Consider the following 22654-nt stretch of genomic DNA (forward strand, 5'->3'; position numbering starts at 1 on the left):
TTTTTTTTTCCTCTTGCCTTTTAGCACCAGCTCTTTACCTTCACTTTGGGATCGTCTGCGATTCGATCTGCTTTCGCTTTTAACTCGGTGCTTTGAATTTCTACCTGTTTGCACAAAGAGCTTTCGCTGTGCTCACACGTACACACTCAGCATCCGGACTGCAGGCTGTGACAAACACGTTTATTATTGCTGTATGTGCAGAGATTTCCATTCAAACAGACAGTTCACAAAGCTCCAAACCATCTCTATTAACAGTTTGCAGTTTCCCCCCCTTCTTCCTTATAGAAGACATACATACAACTGGGCCCTGCTTACAGCCTCAGCCTCATATTCCAGTCTCACATACAGTAATTCAAAAGCGATTAAAGACCCGAAGAAAGATGCAGTGGAGGTGCCCTAAACCCACGTGGACAAAGCAGCTCAGTTGGGTTCAACACAGGATCAACAACCAAAAGGAGGTGCCCAAACAGCACCTGCAAACCAGGGGCAGCACAGCTCTTCCAGCTCCCATTGAAACCTTACGGAGCAGACACAGCTTCCAGTTCAGAAACAGACAAGCTTTGCAGGTTTGGTGTTCTTTTATTGGATGCTTCCAATCTGACATCTAATAATATACAGGTAACTCATTGTTCCATTCGTGTCTTCGCATCGTTCAGCCATTCTGTCACATTAAAACAATAATAATAACAATAATAAAAAGAAAGCGCAACTGAAATAAAATAAATTTGTAAGCTGGAAAAAAAAAATACATTATAAACTTATATTCTTTATAATTAAGAGCCTACTCGTAAGAATTGAAGTAGGGTTTAAAGGGAATCTTGATTTTTAAATAGGTGGCCTTTGTGCATATGTACAGTTCAGCTGGTATCTCTGCCTGTGACAGAATACCTGAAACAAAAGCAACCACTGAAGAGGAAAATCCTGAAGAAAAACTAAACCAAAAAAGAGAGAGAAAAAAAAAATCAATATTCATTTTCCAGGAAAATACAGTATAATCAGAACTTTAAACACATGCTTCTCTCGTCTGTGTTAAGGCCTTGGAGACGGATGTGCTTTAATAAAAGCAGACAGTATGAAGGAAAGTCCTTCCACTTTTCTCCTCAAACTCCTGTAACAGCTCATCTATTTCATTTTCCATGTCTTCTGTGTGCTGTATCTAAACGAGGGGGAAGAAAAACAACAATACTAATTAACTGGGCTCCAAGGATACAATGCAGCTTAGAGAACGGTAACGACTCGATGTTTTTGGCTTACTGTGAGACCTAAATCAGCATGCAGCACCCGACTGCGCAGCACCGGGTGCTTTAATGAGGTTCCCAACATCCCCAAACCCACATGTGCTCTGCATCGTGTTCATCTGCACAACAACCTTCCTTCTCCAACCCACTGAGCTGGCACTGAAGGAGCCCCTTTGTTGAGCAGGCAGCATCCATCCTCAGTAGGTAACGAATGGAAGCTGCACAACAGCTACGAGCACGCTGAACAGATGGGCGAACGTTTCAAATCCCTTGGATTCTCTTGGGATTTTTGGATCCTTTGGAAAGGATGTGAATATTTGAGACCAGAATAGATTGCAGAGGCTGGTGTAAAATCAATAGGTGCGTTGCCGCACTGGAATAGCTAAGCCAGTGGGCCTGCATGTTGTCAAACAGAGCCTTTGTTCTCCTGATGGTTGCTTCCAGCCTTATTCCAAGACATAAGGCCAAGAAGACTGAAGGTGGAAGACAGGAGGCACCACACCATGCACACAACAGGGTGGTGCTCTGAAATACACCCACACAGGCTGCTTTTCATGCATAGAAGGCAGCTCTGACATTTAAATCCTGCACGTTACAACTGTCTCAGAAATAACCATTTTAGCCACAAAACAAACGTTGTGAACACGGGCCCGACAGTGGTGATGTGCAGCTCTCAATGATGCTGCTTTTAGTGGCAGCTAATGCTGGTTCTGAACCATCAGCTCCATTGCAATTCACCTGCTTGCACAACAGCTCCACAAACAGCCTCAAGGATTTGCAACGTTCGGTCTCTTTGACACGGATTTTACTTCATTTTCTGCAATCTGCAGCATTTTAAGGAGTACCCAACAATGCCCAACCCCTGTGCGGTCAGTGGGGTCACACGAACCCAAGGCAACGAGGCCTCTCTACTTACACACTGGCAGAGCTCACAGATAAGGAAGGCACCCAGCGTTGCCTCCTCATGGTTATCCTGAATGTCCACATTGATCACATGCACTGGCTGACATGTCTCTTGCTCTCTGGAATTTAAGTCTAGTTGAAAACAAAACACACAACAGCAAAACTTTGGGTGGAATGAAATCGAGCTTTACACAGTATTCATAAGAAAATGGTTTATTTGGCTTTTTGTTTTTTTAAGGAAAAACAAACAAACAAACAACAAACACGGTCTTATTTCAAGAGGCAGATTTGGGAAACCAAAGAATTTAGATTGTGGATGGGTCCTGACAGTTCAAGTTCCCAGTTTATCTCCTACCCCTATGGCCGCCATTTTGAGGTGCCGCCATTTTGAGATGCTGCCATTTTGAAGCGCCGCCATTTTGAGGTGCTGCCTTGCACATAAGAGCCATTGGGAAGCGCTCTAGGTTTCTTCCTTCCACTGGTCAGTTACAAAGAGCATTCTCTTAACATGAGAGGTTGGCAAGCAGTTGCTCTTGACCTCCTATGCTCCTAACTCAGAACACTCCCATAAAACAGCTGCTTTCCATTTGAGATGCTGATCCTAACTGGAGATCCACCCATACAATCCCAGGGCACTTTCCCCTATATAACTTACCAATACATCTCAAGCGCTTCATTGAAGCACTTAGAATACTTCATTGCTCAGCTTGAAGCAGCACAAGTGTTTTGTGCTCCATGCTGACTGCAATATGACCAACAAGGACTAAAAAAGACAGGCAACAGCCACTGCCTGTACAATACTGATGTAGTGGGGTGGCCTTTGAATGTAAAAAGCACCACCCCCAACTCCAGTCTGCATCCAGCATTTCCAGTTGCTGCTTCCCTGGTACATGCCATCCATGTCAATGCTTTGTGAGCATGGAGGTGCTCCATCAAGGCTACCAGAGCAGATGTTCTCAGACTCATGAAGGATGCTGTCGGGGGCACAAGGGGGAGAAGCACTCAAAGTTAACTGGGTTTATCAGCTCAGGGTCCTTACCTTCTACTACTTGATCATAGACTCTTTCTTCACACGTTAGGATCAAATCAAAAATGTCTTTGCAGTTCTGGAACCTCTCCGGTCGTGGCTTGATTCTCTTATTTCTGTCCAACATATGTAAAATCCCATTCTGTGTGTATCTGAAGTTGCTTGAGTTAAGTACCTTTACTTTAAGAAAAGTCATGTTTTTTTGAGCAAATGACCAAAACAAGTTAAAAATCACGGGATCTTTAAAATACTTCTTCCCCCCACCCCCCCAAGTCAGTCCCCCTGACTGACTAAAACTCTCCAAGGACAAAATGCTACGGGGCGATTATAAATACCAAGGAAGGTCAGAACTAAAGAAATGCAGAAAATGATGCATCTCTTCCTCGCTTAGAAGTACCAGATATTTTCAGCCATTCAACCTCACATTTCTAAATTAAAATAGCATGAAGGATAAGAGTATATGATTTCTTAATAGAAGGATTCTGCATATATATATATATATATATATGTGTGTGTGTGTGTGTGTATATATATATATATATATCTTTTATATATATGTAAGATACATATATAAAAGCTGCTCTCCTCAAGTCCTAGTGCCCAATGCAGCCAGGTCCATACCTGCTAAGTTAAGTCAGGATGTTCTTCAACAGCTTTCAAGCAAACAGCCTCCAAAAGCATTGAATTCTCTGAAGTTTTTGAGCGATATTAAAAATTAAATCATCCTTGTACCCATGTAAGAGACTACTTTATATGGAAAAGATGTTCAGCTCTCTCGTGGATCTACAGCATCCCACTAACTACTTGACTGAAGGGAAAAAGATCTGCTTTGCATTACAAATTCAATGATGCTTTCTCACAGATACATCCTGTCAGTTCTCTATCAGGGAACCGACTTCTGCTGCATTTCTTTTCTTCGGGTCACTCCCAAGCCTTCTACCCTTCTTCTTTCCCAAAAGACTTTATCCTGTATAACTAATTGTGCTGTACAGCCCCAAGCTAAATCAAATGGCTCTCATACACCAGCACCCACAGCTTGCTCACAGCACCTCTGTAAATCTCCTTTGGTTTGTTATGCTTGGAAAAAAAACACATCAGTGCAACTACTACAGACCTCTGGTTACGTATAAAGCATGAAAATGAACCGTAACAGCCATTATACTTGCCAACATCTGGCTGCATCGCTGCGACCAGAATCTGACAGCGAGCCCTTTCTGGGCTCTCTAATCCCAATGTCTACATCATGCTGTTGGAGGGGGGGGAAAAAAAAACCCACAACATCCCACACACTTATCTCAGTTCTTTTTTTCATTCTCCATTTCTAGGATGAGGTTCCACTGGCATCTGTCCTCTAGCTTCAGCAGAATTACGCATATCCAGAAAACCCACACAGCAAAGCTTTCTGCTTCACACAGTCGAGTTTTCCACTGCCAACTTACAGCTACCCCCCAAAAGGGTCCATCTGCCTATATAAGGAGATGGAAACAAGCAGTTAAGATTCATGACGCTTTCATTTTTGGTGGTCTGAAATCTATTTCTCATAGGGAAAAAAAAAAAGCAAAAACTAACAGCACAGCATCCTTTCAGCAGGCAGCAGGACCTGATCTGACTGTTCTCAATGCATAGTCATAACCCAGCTTGATTCTTGTCATGAGCTCAGGTAAAAGTCAGCACATTATATTTCATTCACGGTGATTCAAACATTAGTGCTATCTCCCCATCTCTGCATGTGAACAACAGGCTCATTCTCTGTGCAGCCATCTTTGGTAAGAAGTTATTCCAAGCTCCACTTTGGAAGCTATTTGTTTTTGTTTTTTAGGAAAATAAGATTGCTTTTAGTCTATCCATGAAGGATCAGAGGCAGTCAAGACATTCTCTTCTTTACACCAAACAGAGCTTAGTAGGAAGGTGATACGTGTCTCTGAAGGGCGGACAGTACTTGAAGAAGAGCTGTTCCTAATTAAGAGATGGTAGATTCTCTGAAGAACTACATACTGAGATTAATCCCCCTGATACACTGGACTGTCAGCACCTGAAAGAACAGTACATCACCTGCACTAAAAGAACCCAGGGCATCAGATCTGACTTTTTATAACCAAGAAGTTCTTGTCAAACATGAAGAGCCATCTACACGTCACCCTGTGTTGGACAATGCCACCACTTCCAGCCATCAGTGTTTGATGTCAGATACACTTCCCAGGTAAAACCACAAGAGGACACTAAGAGGAAACAAACCTCAGAACTAAGACAAAATTACAAGGAAGCACTGGCTGTAAATGAGCTTCTTTTTAAACCACTGAAGGAGTTTATAGAATGTTAAGCAAAAAAAAAGAGTTTTATTTGCATTAAACAAATGGTTAGAACACAAAACATATCGCAAAATACAGGGTACAGAAAGCAACTAGACTGCACACAGATTATTACAGGTTATGTTTAGATAGCTCCTACTTGAGATTGACAAAAAAGCAACAGATTAGTGAAGAAAAGACCAGGAAGTTCGGATAAATCCCAAGATGAGACAAAGGCTGAAACGCTACGCAACAGAAGACATGTTCAGTGTCTGCCAGAGTGCAAGACTGCTGCTGCTTTTCTCAGAGCAATAAGAATTAAGAATAGCTATCAACTTTAAGTCTAATTATTAGCGGGTTCCTTTCTCTAGCACCTACGATGACGAGGCCTCCCACTTAACAACTCCGTTTTGAGGTAAAACAAAACCCCAATATTCCAACTGAGAAATTCAGAAAAATAGGAAGGATTAAATCAAAGATGGATACAGCCAGATGAGTTGTGGCTCCCATTAAGCTGTTGCTCTGCAGAGCTCAGCATCCAGCTGGAATGAGAAAGCTCTATTAAATCAGCAGGGAAATTTCAATAGTTCGGCCTCATAGCCTGACATTCAGAGAAGGACAGACAGGAACGATCACCATCTCAGGCCACCTAAGTCGCATGTTTATAAGGAATGTCTATCTCAGAACTCTGTAAAAGATCACCTGCATACCAAGCAGCCATGGTCTGAAACATCCCTTTCTTCCCCTTGGCATGAGGGCAGCCAACAAGGTTGTATCATGACACACAGATGACTAATCTTAGAAGAGAAAACCAATACATTGTCTTAAGTTAAAAACCTTTGGGTTAAAAAAAACAAACCCTACTGATGACTGAAGGATCAATAAGTTTCACTGTTAACTTCTAGAAGAAGCTGACAAAGAAACCCATCAGTAGCATAGCCTGAAAATTTTGGAGTAGGTAATCAGTCACCTAAAATAGAGACTGATCTATTAAACATAACCGGGTAAATTCCATTTGATAAAATGTATATACACTTCTTAGGAAAAACCATCTCTGAAGTAATGGCTGACAGCCAAAGCTTCCACATCCTCCAACAGATTTGACACGGCCATTATTCACTTTCATGCAGCTGCCATCATACTCACAAACTGCAATTCTTCTTTCTGAAGAACAGCAGTAGAGCAGCAGTCTCAGACACACAAGCATGAATGGCAGCCACAGGTCTTTCCCATATCAATTTATTTATTAAAATCTGAGTTAAGAAGAAGGTGCGTTATAGTTCAGCCTGCTTGGCACATCGCTTACAGAGGGAATGACTACCCAACCTTCTTCCACCTGCAGAACCACTTTCTTTTACAGGGAATAAAAGACTCTAAAGGGCACCTGAACTACCATTTCTGCTTTCCAGGCAGCTGTAATTATTGCTGCAAGAACTGTCTACATTCAGGAACATGAAGTGCCTTTTGTTTGGCAAGGAAACAGCATTTTTAGTACAAATGAGTTAGTTCCTAAGTCTTTTGTGGTACCATGCAATGCACAGTCCAAAAACTGAAAATGACATCCCAAAATATCAGAGAAATTCTAATTTGGGTTAAATATTTCTGATAATGTTGGTGCCCACATTAATGACTTGCAGAGGAATGAGTAAGCAATGAAAAGCAAGTGACATTTCAAAGGTCAACATTTCTAAGTTGCGCAGATAAAATCCTGCTGAGCAAGCTCACAGCAGCTGGTCCATAACCACCAGTCCAATAATAACATGCTGGATGTGCTATTTCCCCAATTCTGGCTGAGTCCTAAAGCTGAGGACTATGTGCCCACACATCTCTGGGAGAACTAAGAGCTTAGTTTAGCCTATAGTACCAGACAGTGACTTGCCAGCCCTGAACAGATGAAACTGTATCTGAGGTTGAAACTGGGCAGAAATAAGCTTTCAAAGGGGAAAAAGAAGGGAAGCAAAGGTGTGAAGGAGAGATATGACAGACGTACTGAAGGGGCCATCAGAACAAGAAGAATATCAAAGGCAGACCTGACTTCAAAGACGTGGCATGTTTGATGGCACAGTCAAGCATCTGACTACGCACAGCATCCAATCAGCATTCCAAGTGGAGTCTGATTTCAATTGCTAGACCCTAAAAAATGGCCTGTCATCTCAGCAAGGTTCCTCACAACTACTAACGGGGCCACAAGGTGACATGGATGTGGAACAAAGGGATAAAGAAGTCAACATCAGGACCAGGTGGCAAGCAAGGGGAAACAGAAGATGGTGATTAAGTAACGTACGTTGCTTTTGGATGCTCCTTGGATGCAACTAATGCCAGGCTTCAAAAGATGAGCAGCAAGTGCCATGAGCAGGTGGATGCAGGGGAAACAGGCTTACAGTCAGAAGCATATAGATTTGCAAAAGCACACCTCTCGGACTGTTCAAATCCAGTTTAAAAACTCCATCCTCATCCTTTCCCTCCAGTTCACTAAGAGTAACATTAAAGTACTTTGAAGGACGTGTAAGAAAGAAAATGAGCCTTACGCTGCAACGCGTTCAAGAGAAGACTGCAGTGGCTTCAGTCACACTGAGATCCAGCAGCTGCTCCACTGACCACTGCAATGCCAGTCCAGAACAGCAGCTGTTCATCAGTTCCAAATTCAGAACGAAAAGCAAACAAAAACGTAAGAGAAATACATGCATGAAGAGCTTACCTGGAGTGGGATTTAAGTTACTCTTGAAAAAAGGAATCCTCAAGAGTGAGCTACATGGCCTCAACGAGCACGATGCAGATGCTCTGTAGAGCTCACTAGTCCTCCTGTGTGTCCATGCAGTGGTTTCCTTCCCCACTATGCAACTCACGGTTGCTTTGTACAGCCTCCAGGAAAGTGCTCCACACATTGGGCAGGTTCATCGATCCAGAAATATCATGAATTATTGCTCAATTATTATGCATTCTAGAGTTCTAAGTGACAAAACTTTCTGCAATGAATAAATGGTATTCAAAATAAAGCTGGAAGTGTTTCAGAGCAAAACATTCACAACTTCTTTTCCAGCAGCTCTCCCCCCCCATCAATACCAGCACTGCCATCATCTTAGTTAATGAATATTCAGATACCGGTACCATGTTTCTTCACTACAGATAACAAAGCACAGCCAGCATGGCTGGCAAAAACAACTTAGCTACAAACACGTTAAAAATAATAAAAAATTAAGAGAACCAGAATTTACAAAGTAAAAGTCCCAGATCCTATCAGCAAACAGTAACTTCAAGTGGTAAGATCTGATTTTGATGAAATATTGTCCAAGGAAAAATCCCTGCTGTCTTTACCACTCTGTGCTGCACCTTTCGTTTTCATTGCACATTTCCTATGGCAGCTATAATCTGGTTGTGCTTGACCTGTTAGTAAGAAAACTAAGAAGCAAAGTGGCATAACCTCATTCCAAAGAGAAAGGATCTTATTCCCGGTACCGCCACACTATGATCACCTATTTCCAGCTTATGCTTTTTCTTGAAAAAGCAGACATTAATTTGAGCTCTATTATGATGTGAGTAAATTGGGAACTTCCTGGGATATCCTCTATTTTATAACCACATATCGTGTACATTGCAAAATTATTTACGGGGTTAAAAGCCAAGACTATGCTTGGTTTTCAGAGTGCAAGAGGGATAGCAAACCACTGTGGGTAAAGGAAGAGCATCAGTTTCAAGTGCCATCTGGCACTGCCTAAGAACCAGAAGTCTTCTCCTATTTTTTCTTCCAGTAGATGCTGTCCTGCAGACAAGACTGTGTGAGTCTCTTGAATCAAGAGAGCAAGTTGGGCTGTATGATGTTTAACAAACTGAAAGAGGAAAACAAATAAATGAAACAGCAATCGACTAATTCGATTACTTCTTTATCTAGTAATCAAATAGACCGTCATCAGCCAGAATGAATAAAAATATTGAGGCTTCCCAGATTTCCAAGGGAGCTCTTGAGTAGTTTGTAGTTAAGAGGGGAACCAAGCAGGAAAAAAGAAATACAAAGTAACTGCAGAAAAACAACAAATTAAGTGTAATGCAATTATCAGTCTCTTCAGAGAAGGAGTCGAATAAAAGAGGAAAATGGTAATTTAATGCCAGAAAAAGGTCACGGAATCATAAAGGTTGGAAAAATCACTAAGATCATCCATCTAGACCGATGGTAATAAAGATGAGACAGGACAACTTGCTCCAGGAAGAGTGGGTTTAAACTACCTGAATCTGAATTAGTCAAAGTCACAGATGTATACTGAAAAGGGCAGAAAAGCATCAAAAACACAGCTAAGCGGTGAGATTCAAGACATTCTTTGATACTAAAGCCCCAGAAAATAAAGGTCCAGATTGATTTGGAGCGCAGAAAGAAAATCTGCTTTATACTTTCAACAAACTTTGTCAGAAGTCTTACAGCTGTTTGCTTACTTACCAGGCTAAGAAAGCAGAACAAAGCTACTCCTTACTAACTAGCTTCTCCATACCAGCTTACTCCAGCATTAAGATGATGTGCTGGAGTAAGCCCATCATTTTAAGAGCAAGAATTCTCTGAAGCCTGGCTACATGAACTGAGTAATCCTAAAGGACTACGACCAAGGCTGTGACAAACCACCATTCTCCTGAGCACAACATGCTTTTAATAGAGCTGCAATAATCTGCATGAAAAACTAACCCCCTTCTTCCTGTACTGTTATGGAGTACAGAGAAAAGCTGCCCAAAAATACGGCTCTCAGTACTCAGATAGCACTACAACCAACAATAAGAGAGGAATGCAGGGTGTTTTTTTGCCAGAAAAGCCTAACACAACAATGTCTGACCACGACTGTAGTTTTAAAGCATTGCCCTTCATTACCACTCTGCAGAGAGCAAAAATAGTCCTTGGTATATCCTCACCACTCTTGGATGCTCTCAGCTAGACACAGCCCTCTCTTCCACTGTGCTTACTTCTCTTCACAGGCACTGGAGAGCTGAACGTTTTGGGAAAGGCACAGAATCCAACACCTGTACAGTTCTGCAGTGGCACCAAATAGTTCAGTGATTCAGTTCTGCTGGTTTTTCCTCACATTTCATCAGGATATACGTATTTCAGTTTTCTTCAGTTACACCCTGTAAAAATCTCATGCATACTTGACCTGCTTCAGACTTTTTTCCCCCCACTTCAAGTGCCTGTGCTTGCTTTAGAGCCCACCCCCCCATTTTCCTCCACTGATGCTCTACTACAATGCACCTTAGCAGTTAAAACAGCAAAGGGCAAAGCAGGAGGAAGACTGCAGGATAAACCAGGGTTAAGAGTCAGCCAAGTGGAGTCTACAATGCTACAAATATTTACTGGCAAAGCAGTTTGTGTATGACAACAAGAAGTGTTCCCACTTGTTACGAATAGGAAGGATACCATAAACAAAGGAAAACTCAACATCAGCAATAGCACAATAAATACTGTAGGCCATCCTAGTAAGAGTTCACAGAGAAAATCTACACTGCATTCACCTGTAAAACTGACCATTTTGAGTTGCAGGGTCAAAAAATAATCCTATATCTCTGACCGAGATGCACCAAACCACCTTTTGTCCTTAATTCCTAACATTCTTTCCAAGTCTGTGTTTGGTTTGTTGGGTTGATGCCGAACTACAGAAGCTCATTCCTGGTTGAGACCAGAGCCTTCTGAAAACAGGGGGCCATCTCCTTGGCTTGCCAGCAGGGAACACACCAAGTCCCTTGCAGCCACAATTTCATTGAGTATCTGGTGCTCTTTATGCTTTGGATCCCTGCTGGCCTACAGAACTGTAGGAAGGACATTGCTCCTACATGAGGCAGCACTCAAATTTGTGCCCCATCACTGGAATATGGGAACAAGCTGACACTTCTCACTGAGACACACCACTTCAAAACACATGGCAGGCTGGGGAACAGGATGAACTAAACCCTAGGAATGACACATGAGTTTTTCCCATGTTAGTTATACCCAAAGCCCCTCAGAAGAGCAGCCCCTCCCCACCTACTGCAGGCAATGTGTGCATGCCTCTCATCTCTATGATCCAAAGCTAACAAAAATCTACCCTGAGAACCCACAATACCTTCACAAAAAGCTACTCCATGGCTCTATGACATAATGTGCCTGGTCTGGGTTATGATAAGAGTGTTTACCCCCTCAAAACCCATTTTTGGAAATGCACTTGCTTCCTGCACTGAGTCTTCACACTGAAAACTTCATATTACAGCATCTGAGAAACATGCAAAGATACAGAGGGAACTGTTTATGCCCTCTTTCTCTTGCAACGGCTGTCATTTAAGCTTGCTTCCTTTTCTCTTCAGAAAAGTTTTAATTGTAACGCTGCAAATGCATTTGGGGAAACACAGTAAAAATCATCTCCAGCATGGAGAAGAACAAGCATGGCAATCCCAAAACGTGCTGAATGGAGACTAGACTGGTTTGCTGAAAGCAATGCCATATTCAGACATACAGCAGCAAAGAATGCAATGAGGTGCTGATAAAAATTATGGCTCAATTCAGGTAATTTTCTTTCGAAGCAATTCATTTTTAATCAAGATTTGGCATACCTCAGTAAGATGTGTTTGCGAGACTTTCCTTGTATCAGCAGAGGGATACAAAAACAAATGCATATTATACACATGATGCATTCAGACTATGTCCTGCATTTTAAAATTATGACTATTCCTGTTATTTGGGGGAAAAAAAGACATTTAAGTAAGTATTTCTTGAAAAAAGAGCCACTAATGAGTATTAGAGAAGCAATACCCCTCTGCAAGGGACACAATCTGTGTGGAACACTATGGAGAATGGTATTCCAATGTATGAACAGTACTCACTGTGCTGTACAGCTTTACCAAACAGCCCAGCCTTTTTTTAAACAGGGATTTCTGAAGGTTCTGTTTTTCCAGCAGAAATTCAGTGGATGTTGGATAGTCTTTCTAGGGTAAATGATCTCTTTCACATTTAAAAAAATAATTAAAAAACAAAAACAACAAAACCCAAACAGCTCCTTGTTGAGATAGGGGGGAAAAAAGAGTACCCAGAGCAAGTGCCCTGATTGTGCAAAATAATCACATGGGCTTCCTTCTTAAATTAAAAAAACCCAGACGTTTTAAAAACAGGCTTAGTGTGCATAACCCCCATCACCTCTGCTCCCCAGGATTAAGTATGTTACTGTGCTTTCCTATGTCCTTGCTTTAAAATATCCCGTAGGAATTTTTTGGTGTATAGATCATATCAAGTAGCTCTTGTTGAAAAGAGTGAGTTCTTTAATGAAAGTATCTTCTCTCCCAGAGAAAGTATATTGTAAACCTTACCTGTCGGTTTGAACTAAATACTACTTTAATCTTGAGGCAGCAGCTCTTGGCATGACCACTGTCAGGAACAGTCTTTGCACTGGGAAAGTATGACCCACAGTGCTGTGGAGGTAATGGACAACCTGTGACAGGATCAGTGTGCTTTCCTTCAAGAGGTAAACATGATAACATGCTACAAAAGAGAGTTCTGAATGAGTACACTGGAACTTGACTAGGAGAGGCCCTTTGTAAATAACCTCCTATGAACTTAAAAACATTTTAAGCTTGTCAGTTAAGTAGCTATATATTCCTAGTGCATAATGCCAAATAATGAATTACACCTTTTGAGGAGAACCATATTGGATTTTTTTTCTTTTTTTTAAAGGCCATGCCATAGGGATACAGTTCTTTGTCTTTCCTAAGCAGATCATTGTACATCTGATCATATGTTGTTTTGAAATCATAAACATTTGGCTTGTCCGGTGCTGGTCCCGGCAGTTTCACGTGAGTTCCTGTTCCAAAGGATCGAACGCTGAATCCTCGTTTGCTGAAAGACAGTGAGAGAGGGGAGGGAAGCATTAATTAGACTGGATGGATTTCAACCACTAAAGTACAATCAAAGTACAATCAGTAGTCCAAGTGTATTTCCACATTTACAGCTGTAGTTACAACGTTCTTAGATTTACAGCACAGCAGTGGGCAGAAGTCTGAAGAGAAGCAGTTGCACACAGAAAACCCCCACCTCAATATCACTTCAAATGTCTTTGTACAGAATGTAAGGTAACTAATGGCTGTTTTCTGAAACCCACTTTTGTCCAAAGGACAAAAAAATGCTAATAGGAACAACTTAATGATTTCTAAGTCTTATTGTGTCTTCTCCTCCCCTCAAAAAAAAACATACATTAAAACAGAGATGCAGGGCTGTGGACTGTGACCAGAAAAAAAACCCCAAACATTCCTAAAGGATTACAGCCAGAAGGAGCAGAGCCTTCAGCAAAGCCATGTAAATCCAGTTAACACTCAGCTCTGAGAGGTTACCAGCTATTCTCTGAAAGGCTGTGATTCAGCCAATAGAACAGTCAGTCATCCCCAGACATAACTACCCTAACAACCAGCTTTTATTCTCTTCCTGAACTTCACCACCTAAAGATGGAGGAAGATTATCTGCATGGGATGGAGGTGAACTGCTTTAGGGTACAGGGAATAAACTCATAGTTGTTTTCCCTCTAACCCGCTGACTGGTTTTATAGAAAAGGGGATCCAAGTACGTTCTACTACGGTAGCACAAAAATCAGTGCAAAAAATCATCGGTTCTTGAAAGAAAAACAACTCAACAACCAATGAAAGAAAAATAAAGAGGTAGGCAGGATTTCTAAGATAACTTTTTGGTTACTTACTTCAATTCTATCTGCAAGTTTGTTTTTCCAGACACAGTATTGTTCTACTTTACTAGATGTTACCTGCACCATGAGATTCAATACACAAGCCTTGCTTAAGAAAGTTCTCAGTTATTGGAAAACCTTTGGGGGAAGAGACCCAAGACATGTATTTCCTTGCAGTTACAATTGAGACCTGCACACCACACCGATATTAAGCAGCACTACAATCTGTTCTCTTGGATAATCTAGATGGAGTTGCTCCATACGGTCCAACGTAGAAAACCACATGGCAGAACACTGTCACTACTGGCCAGAAGGCTGAAACATTTGGCTTTAGACTCCCAAAACAGGTCCAGACCGTGGCTTAACCTCAGCCATTTCAAGGATCACAACTGCTATTTCAGTGAAGTAGCAGAAACCAAATACAGAGAATGAAGTGTTAAAACTAATTAGGAAACCCGCAGTCCTCTCTCCTAATTTTCACTTTAATATTAAGCTCTGAAATAGGTCGACTTTGGTCACGCACATTAAGAAGTTCATCTCCAGCTGTCAGAAGTGCTCCTGAAGTTCACATAATCTCCTATCAATCAAAGCAAATCTTCACTGCAGTTTTAAGCATCTAAAGCGAGCAGTTCAACACTGAGAGGTACTTTGCTGAGGAGCTGGAATGCACACCTCGCCTGGAATAACTCCATGCTATGTCATGGGCATATGGCAGCATACAGCTTATACATTAGTTATGCATTAAGTGCACTATTATGAAACATTCTGAGCATGTTTCATCATACTTCTTGCAACACAGGGGGAGGGGGACACGATGACACTGCCTGCACTGACACATTACTCAACAGCCTGCTTTTGTTGAGCAGCTGGACAGATCTAGTTGAGTGAATCATCAAGTATTTATTCTTCTGTTGCCCAGACCTTTAACGATGATTATTTTCTACATGACAACATCTATCCAGCATTTGGTTTTGGTTTAGCAAAACCACCCAGAAAATAAAAGAAAAATAATGGCTTTATTCAGCTTTACCAGAAGAATAATTAGCAAGGGGACTCCTACATCACTTCCAAAATACCTTATGCCATTCAAGCAGTTAAAAAGAATAAAAATCACATTATTACACAGCAGGAAAGGAAGCACTAACTGATTTGGATCACAAAAATCTTGAAAACATTAACAACACGCTGTACTGTAACACTGAGCAGCGATAAGCTGTCAACTTAAAGTGCGGTGTTAAAGCACTCCCTCCTTCTGAAGGATTTCAGGAAGCAATTCAAGGCTCCTTGAATTAAAGGATGGAAGTTCCAATACCCATTTGGCAGCACTTAGCTGCTGACAGGTTTCAGTGAAGGAGCTGGGACTGACCTACCTGACTACACTGTAAGGGTGTAACTCAAGCTCTTTTACTTAGAAAAGGCTGAACTATAAACTACATCATTAACATGACATTTCAGTTTGGCCTATTGGGGTTGCAACTCTAAGAGTTTACTGCCTGAGATATTCCATATTCACATCCCTAACTTCTTAGGGCGCTTAAAAACAAAGGAGGAATGTATTTGTAACTTAAGTGCATACAAACATCCTACCAGCTTCCATTACCAGAATAACAGAGAGAAACTGAAGCATGAAGGCAGAGACAGGATATCTATGCCATAAAACCCTCTAGCTACAAAGCTACCAGAGCACCTGCTATACAGTGTGGAGCCTGAAGTGATAATTTCCTTTTCAAGGCCAACTGTGCACAACTAAATATACACAAATGGAAACGCATTAGTTGTCTAACAAGGCCTGCACTGACATCAAGGTTGACAGCTTTTAAGGAAGGATTTCATCTCCCTGCATAGTCTCTGTTTCACTTCTCACCTCTGTTTTAATGCCTCAGCATTAAGTGGTGATGATAACTGTATTGACTTTAAAGACTGGAGCAATAACAACAAAATGTTTAAGAACTGGTCTGCATAAAAAAAGGAAACACATTACCAACCAAATGGGAACTTGGGCTGAACCAAAACAACCCCTGAAACTGGGAGATTATTCAGTGTGACAAAGATGCATAAAGACATTTGTCTTCCAAAGGCACCAGCTGTAGCACGGAGATATTCAGTACAGTAAGGATGAATGTCAAATTCAAGTTGTGAAGCCAGAGAGATGGCGAACCCTTCTTGTTATAATGGTGTGTGATTGAAAAAGGAACAAAGTTAAACTGCTGATGTGTACAAAGCACGCCCATATCGTTCTGTTGAGCCCAATGAGAACAGCAGGATGTGCACACATTCCTGAGGTTGCTTTTGTTGTAAAAGGAAGTGCCAAACAGCTCAAGTAAGCACCAGGCAGGCCTTACAGCAAGATAGGGAAATCTTTCTCTATGAACTGAATAAGGACAATTAATCAGATAACTTTTATCTGGAAGATGTGACTGAAAGAAAGCACATAATTCATGAATACATTGAGGAGTCCGTTCTGAAGCCTTCCAGATGTTTGTAACGATGTAGGTCAGGTTTATCTACCACGAACACCTCAGGAAATATTCTTTGTGGTACATTTCCTAGTGTAAATATTCTCAGCAAAAATAATGAGAAAGAATACGTAGAACAGCTCTGTTAGACCATGGGCCAACACTGAAGGCTGGGCTCCAGACTTTGTTTTTAGTCACCTGTGGTTCTTTTGTATTTGTGTTCTTTAAAGTTCCACAACTCCTTCACAAACTGCCTTGAAGCTACACTAACAAGCTGCCTTTGTTTTAAACACTCTCCCCAGCTGTTCTTCCTCTTTTAGTCACGTGCTTTCTCAGAAGCTCAGTGCAACGAGACTTGCCTTACATACAAGAGACTGACTTGGAGCCAACGCTAACTTCTTCCTGAGCTTTAAAGGCAAATTCTCACTGCAGGGACTAATTGTTTCCTTAGAGCAGGATCAGCAGTTCAGCTGTTTCGCCCTTTATGCCTTTCTAGCTAATCCTAATGACATGAGGTGGTACTGCTCACAAGCCTCTACAAAATGACATCTTATTTTTCCTAATTACAATCTTAATGGAGAAGATGCTTCCAAAAAGCATTTCCCTGCAGTATTTGCCAGATTAACAGTCACGATGGAAGGGATTATTTATTCTGCAAAAACAGAGAGGAACAAAAAGGCTTGATATTAAAAATTAACTCTCCTGCACCTTGAGGACTCAGTCTTTGGTTAATACTCAGTACAGACAATATAGTTGGCAGATAACATTAAAAACAGCAGCCCTTTCCCATTACTCATCCATATACATACTGGTCACCTGGTGTTTTCACTGAACTGCATTAAGTAACACCTGATGCAAGCATAGCACTAACAGCATCATATGCTCACAGTGAGATGGTTGTCAGACCAGGTATTTCTATTATTTATTCCTTCCATAGTTGTACACGTAACATGTAATTTACACCTCGTTGCTTGAGTGACTGTGCCAGTAATACGCACCGTACGTGAATACGAACTTTGCCTCTTTAATAAGGGAAAAAAGGCCTTTATCGTGTCCCCATGTTGCATAGGAAAGGGTCAGAAACAGCTCCTGGCAGATCAGATCTCTCCTGCTGGTCCACCCACCCTTCATCACTGCCTCCCATCTCCCCTTTTTGAACTCAGCCAACCTGAAAGTCCTCTTTGTGCTCAATAAACAAACTCTCACTATCTCTGATGTCCAACATCCTGAATCAAACACTTCACGCAGTTTTCCTGCAAAAGGTAAACGCTCACTTTCAACATCTACTGTAGCTCCAGACTTCACAGATATGGGGGGGAGGGGGAAGAGGAACACATTTAAGCTTCACGATGCCGAGATACAGAAGCTGTTCCGTGCCTGTCCATTGCTACAGCTTTGGCAGTACCGGGTACGACGATCCGCTGGCAGCTGCGGGCCCCATCGCTGGGGCTGCTCCAGCGAACCCACCTGGAGCCGGGACCGGAGAGAAGAGGACACAAACAAGAACGGAGGCCCCGGGCTGCGGGCCAGAGGGGCCTGGTGCAGGCCGAGCACGGCTTTAGGGCCGCGGCCGGCTCCTCGCTGCCTCCAGAGCCCACTTGAGCCTGAGGAAGGTCCCGAAGCCCCGATCGGAGGCCCTGATGCGGAGCCGAAGGGTAATAACCCGCGACAGAAGGCGGCCGACAAGGCCCAGGAGGCTGACGGCGGGCCCAGCGACAGGCCAGGCCTCGCCGCCCCCGACCTGAAGGAGGCGTTTCGTGCAGGGCCTGGTTACCTGAGGATATTGTGTGCCTCCATGCTGCGGTTCTGGTTGCTCGAGCACACCACGGCCACACGGAGCGGCGAAGAAGGCATGGCGGCGCAGGGAAGAGCCCAGCTCCTTCCCCACCGCTTCCAAGCCTGGCGCTGCCCCGCCGGCGGCTCGCACAAAATGGCGGCCGCGGTGCGACGGCGGGAGGAGCCGGGACGTGTCAGCGGGGCAGCACCGCCTCAAGGCGGCCAACCGCGCAGCGAGCGGCAATGGGAGGCACCGCCGGTACCAGAGAGAGGGGCGGAGTGCGGGTTGGGATGGAGGAAGGCGGGCAGGATGGGAAGGTCTCACAGCGACAAGGAGCTTTATTTAAGTTCAAATCTCTCTCGTCGGTTCCTTTCCCAGCGCTAGGTGGCAGCCCGATATTGCGATGTGAGGAGCCGGGCTGTGGGATGTAGATCCGCACACAACAGGCCGCTGCCTCCTCAGAGCTTAAAGTGAAGCAGTTATCTCCATGTTAAGCACATAAGAGCCATGGCAGCTGTAATTCAGCATCCTCACACTTCTTTACTGCTGCCTGGACAGGCCAGGACTGATTACAGCTCTGTGTAATCTGTGTATCTGTGCAATCAAAGAAGGCTCGTTGAAGGCAAATGAATTTCAAGTGTATATACGTGTAATCTTTGCCATTATGGCCCATTCCTACATTTCTCACAGCGTGACAAAAACAAGAAAAAGCCCTGCTAGTTATTAATGAGACATCTTACTCAATGCCACATCAAATGGAACAGGGAAACACTCCCATTATCTGTTCCAGACACCAAGACGTGCCCAATTAAACCTTAATCCACTGAAAATGAAAGAGAAGCCAGGAGATATCGATTCCCACAACTCATCTGTAATGCACGGCGAGGAAAAACGCTGATAAAAACAACCCTATGGAGAATCACGGGGTTTCCTCCAGCAGGATTTCCATGCTTGTTCTACATCTTTTGCTCTTGCTTGCCTACCCTCTGCCCAGCATGCTGCTGCAATGCAACCCATGGAGGCAGATGCATCAAGATGTGAGATGACTGCAAACAGCCTCCCTGTAGGAGATAGGAGCAGTGCTGCTTTAGCAGGTAACCATCAGTAAGTGGGAGGTATCTGATGGAAAACAGACACGCAAATCCATACATTAAATGTGGGCCCTCAATTTCCTTAGGTCAGCATTACCACAATGTGCTGGCTGCATATAAAGATGAAGTGGCTTGAAATTGGCACACAGAGGGATTTGGGAGACAAGGGCAGCTGATTCAGAGGTCGAATAGAGAACACTGATATGAAACAAAGACACCAGGCTGCCGCCATGAAAGTGGATTTGTGCTCGGTGAGTTTCCACGATGACTTTGAACAGGAGGTTAAATTAGGTGGCCTCCAGGGATCCCTCCTAGCCTGAATTACCCTGTGATCCTAAGCAAGCAGAAATCAAGTATTATAAGAACAACTACTTCCAATTTCCCAATAACGTTATCATTGTACAGTGGGCACTGCAGCACCGTGCCAAGCAGGTCTGTTCACCTTGCGAGTCAAAACAATCCTCGAACCATTCCATGCCATGTTTTTCATTGTGTTATTCTCTTAATTTATTAAGGTCGACGCCAACGTGGTACAAAGCCCATGAATTACACAGTTCACTTTCACATCTGGCAGTTCACAACAAATGAAGACCAAAAACAGTCAGGCTGGCTGACAGTGACGTACAAAATCAGTGCCGCTCCGGCTGTCCTGTGCAGAACTGTCTACAGAATAAGACTGACCTGAGACCTAGGAGCCAAATTCACTCTGTGTTTAAATTAAGCACTGGATGCAATCAGTCTTAATGTTCTTAAAGTGTGATCGCCTCGTCTTTGAGCAGTCGGTTTCCTTAAGAGGCATAAAAAGAAGTGACACCGTCCTCCTTCCATACGATCAGGCTGCTTCTATCGAATGCACGGGCAGATCAACAGAGAGCAGCGTTAAACCTCAGCTGCGTGGTGAGAAAGCAAACAGAGCAGGAAGGACAAAACAGGTGGTGAAACACAGACCTTCAGCTTCCTCAAGTTATTGAGGGGATCACGGTTAGTACCGACGTTGTGTTTGATCAGGGATTGCATATACTTCCTATATTTACTCTCTTAACAGCAAGTTTATACTTTGCAAACTATTCCACAGAAGGAAAGCTTACGGGTTATTCCCCAGTGACAAACATTGACACAAACAGATCACGGACAGAACCAAAGGGTTTGGATTGCAACACCCCATCACAGAAGAGCTTTTCTACTTTTGCTTTCAGTCTAAGTGCTATAAAGTCACCTTCTACCACATAGAAACGAAACGAAAACTAAACACAACGGCTGCTAACGGATTACTTTGGGTATATATCGACGTTCAAGTAATGACCAGCAAAGTTTGTTCTCAGAACCAAAACAAAACAGCAGTTTGAGACCAGACCAGCAGCAGAGAGCGGTCTGAGGGCTACGGAACAGACACAGCGATAGAAACGGGACCTCAACACTAAGGCACGAGGGAATTAATACTTGAGTATGGCTAAAACCTTATTGACTACAGCATCGAGTGAGCAGTTCACGAGGAGTGTTCCTATGCCCAAAACACTCGGCTACAACAGCAGTGAGTTTTGCGTTCTGGGGGGGGGGTTACCTTAGTGCAGCTCCACACAGCGTTCCTAAAAGAAATAGAGGTGGGGGGATTTCAGAGCAGTGACTCGAGATCAGTTCGTGCATCACAAGGAGGTGGAGTTTTCCTATAAGTGAAAGTCAGCGCGTTCTTAAGGGTCTTCCCGAACAGCCCCATCGGCGGGATCTGCCTCTTGCTTCTAGAACGGACAATTTCCTGGCACTTGTGGATTTTTGCCACGACTCGTTTTTCATCCACTGAGATCCTACGAGTTCAGAACCATCGCACGGCTCGAACTGAAAAGCCGCCCTATGGGAAAAGAGCTCCGGATACACAAAGCCAACCGAACCGACCCAACTGCTGCGGGTCAGTTACAGACGAACCCAAACCAACCCGAGCTCCGAGCGAACCCGCCCCGACCCCGCGCGTCGCCCCCAGCCCCGGAGCGGCGCCAGGCGGGGCAGAGCGGCGCTAGGCTCGGCGCGGCGCGGCGGGGCTCATCAGGTTCTCGGTGATGTAGGCCACCAGCAGGCAGATGAAGACCAGCATGACGCAGATGGAGCCCCCCACGGCCGTCATGGCCACGACGATGTCCCGCATGGCGGCCGGCTCCACGCGGAACTCCACGCAGTGGGCGGGCGGCGCGGGGCGCGGCGCGGCGTAGCGGGGCTGCAGGCAGAGGCGGTATCGCACGCTGCCGTGCGCCTCGGGCAGCAGGTAGTCGCGGCAGGCGGCGCCCAGCTCCACGCTGTCGCAGGGGAAGCGCGTGTAGGTGCCGTCCCAGGAGCAGTTGAGCGCGAAGCCGCGCAGGCCGAAGCCGGGACGCGGCGGCGCCCACTGCAGCAGCACGCTGCCGTTGCGCAGCACGTTGGCCACCAGCGCGCCGCCCGGAGAGCGGTGGGCGCGGCAGGACCGCGCCGCGCACTGGAAGCCCAGGGCCGGCCTGCGGAAGCACAGCCGGCCGCTCGCCGAGCCCTCGGGCCGCACCTTGTAGGGGCACCACGGCTCCTCCGGCTCCGCCGCGGCCTCGGCCAGCGCGGCCCTCGGGGCGGGCGGCGGCGGCCCGAAGCAGAGCAGGGCGAGCAGGGCCGGCAGCAGGCGGGGCATGCCGGCCGCCGCCGCATGGAGCCGAGCCGCGGTGCCGGCGGAGGGGCTGCGGCCGCCCCGCGCGCCCGTTATAAGCGCGGGCTCCGCAGCCGCTGCGCCGGCCGCCAATGGAGAGGCGGCTCCGGCGTTAACTCTCGCTGGGCTGCGGAGCGGCTCGACGCCGGGCAGCGGAGCTGCGGGAGCCGCTGGAGCGCGGGCGTGGGCCCCCCCGCCAATGTGCCCCGGGGGCGGCAGGGCTCGGAGCGGGGCCGGGCGGTTGCCCCGGAAGGAGAATCGTGGTGGGTTTGGGGTTTTCACCCCCCCAGGTTTAGTTATTGAATTGGTTTGTGTTCCCACTCAGGGATGCTCAGCAAGGACGTAACACGAGGAAACGATAACCGCCCCCCGGCACGGCACAGCCAATAGCAGGGGTGAGGTAGTGGGAACGGGTGTGCACCAGGATGGGGCAAAAGAATGAGGTTCCTTGGCTCACCCTCTATCAGCCCCAGCGACACCAAAACACTCCCTGGGCAACCCCAAAAGATTCACATGGAACCATAAACTTGTCTCTAAACATGCAGACAA

General features: G+C 44.7%; 2 protein-coding genes across 2 annotated transcripts; both read right to left on the bottom strand.

Moving 5' to 3' along the window:
- Positions 1–160: 160 nt before the first annotated feature.
- Positions 161–18553, bottom strand: SSU72 (SSU72 homolog, RNA polymerase II CTD phosphatase). The gene is made up of 5 exons (XM_072354510.1): positions 18353–18553; positions 13144–13287; positions 3181–3320; positions 2155–2273; positions 161–1156 (listed from the first exon to the last, which is right to left on the bottom strand). The coding sequence occupies exons 1-5, from the start codon at positions 18430–18432 to the stop codon at positions 1055–1057; spliced, it is 585 nt and encodes a 194-aa protein (XP_072210611.1). The 5' UTR covers positions 18433–18553; the 3' UTR covers positions 161–1054.
- A 1376-nt stretch (positions 18554–19929) lies between these two features.
- On the bottom strand, positions 19930–22346 carry FNDC10 (fibronectin type III domain containing 10). Its single transcript, XM_072354346.1, has one exon. It carries the CDS (start codon positions 22088–22090, stop codon positions 21455–21457), a length of 636 nt encoding a protein of 211 aa, XP_072210447.1. The 5' UTR covers positions 22091–22346; the 3' UTR covers positions 19930–21454.
- Between the last annotated feature and the right edge of the window lie 308 nt (positions 22347–22654).

Source organism: Excalfactoria chinensis, chromosome 20, assembly GCF_039878825.1.
Source record: "Excalfactoria chinensis isolate bCotChi1 chromosome 20, bCotChi1.hap2, whole genome shotgun sequence".
NCBI lineage: Eukaryota > Metazoa > Chordata > Aves > Galliformes > Phasianidae > Excalfactoria > Excalfactoria chinensis.

Excerpts from the sequence above, each read along its gene's own strand:
- SSU72 (XM_072354510.1), bottom strand. The coding sequence starts at position 18,432 with ATGCCTTCTTCGCCGCTCCGTGTGGCCGTGGTGTGCTCGAGCAACCAG. Across the intron at positions 3,321-13,143 it reads CTTAGGAAAGACAAAGAACT|ATACACACAGAATGGGATTT; the intron begins GTATCCCTATGG and ends AAGCAACTTCAG. Across the intron at positions 2,274-3,180 it reads CTATGATCAAGTAGTAGAAG|ACTTAAATTCCAGAGAGCAA; the intron begins GTAAGGACCCTG and ends GTTTTCAACTAG.
- FNDC10 (XM_072354346.1), bottom strand. The coding sequence starts at position 22,090 with ATGCCCCGCCTGCTGCCGGCCCTGCTCGCCCTGCTCTGCTTCGGGCCG.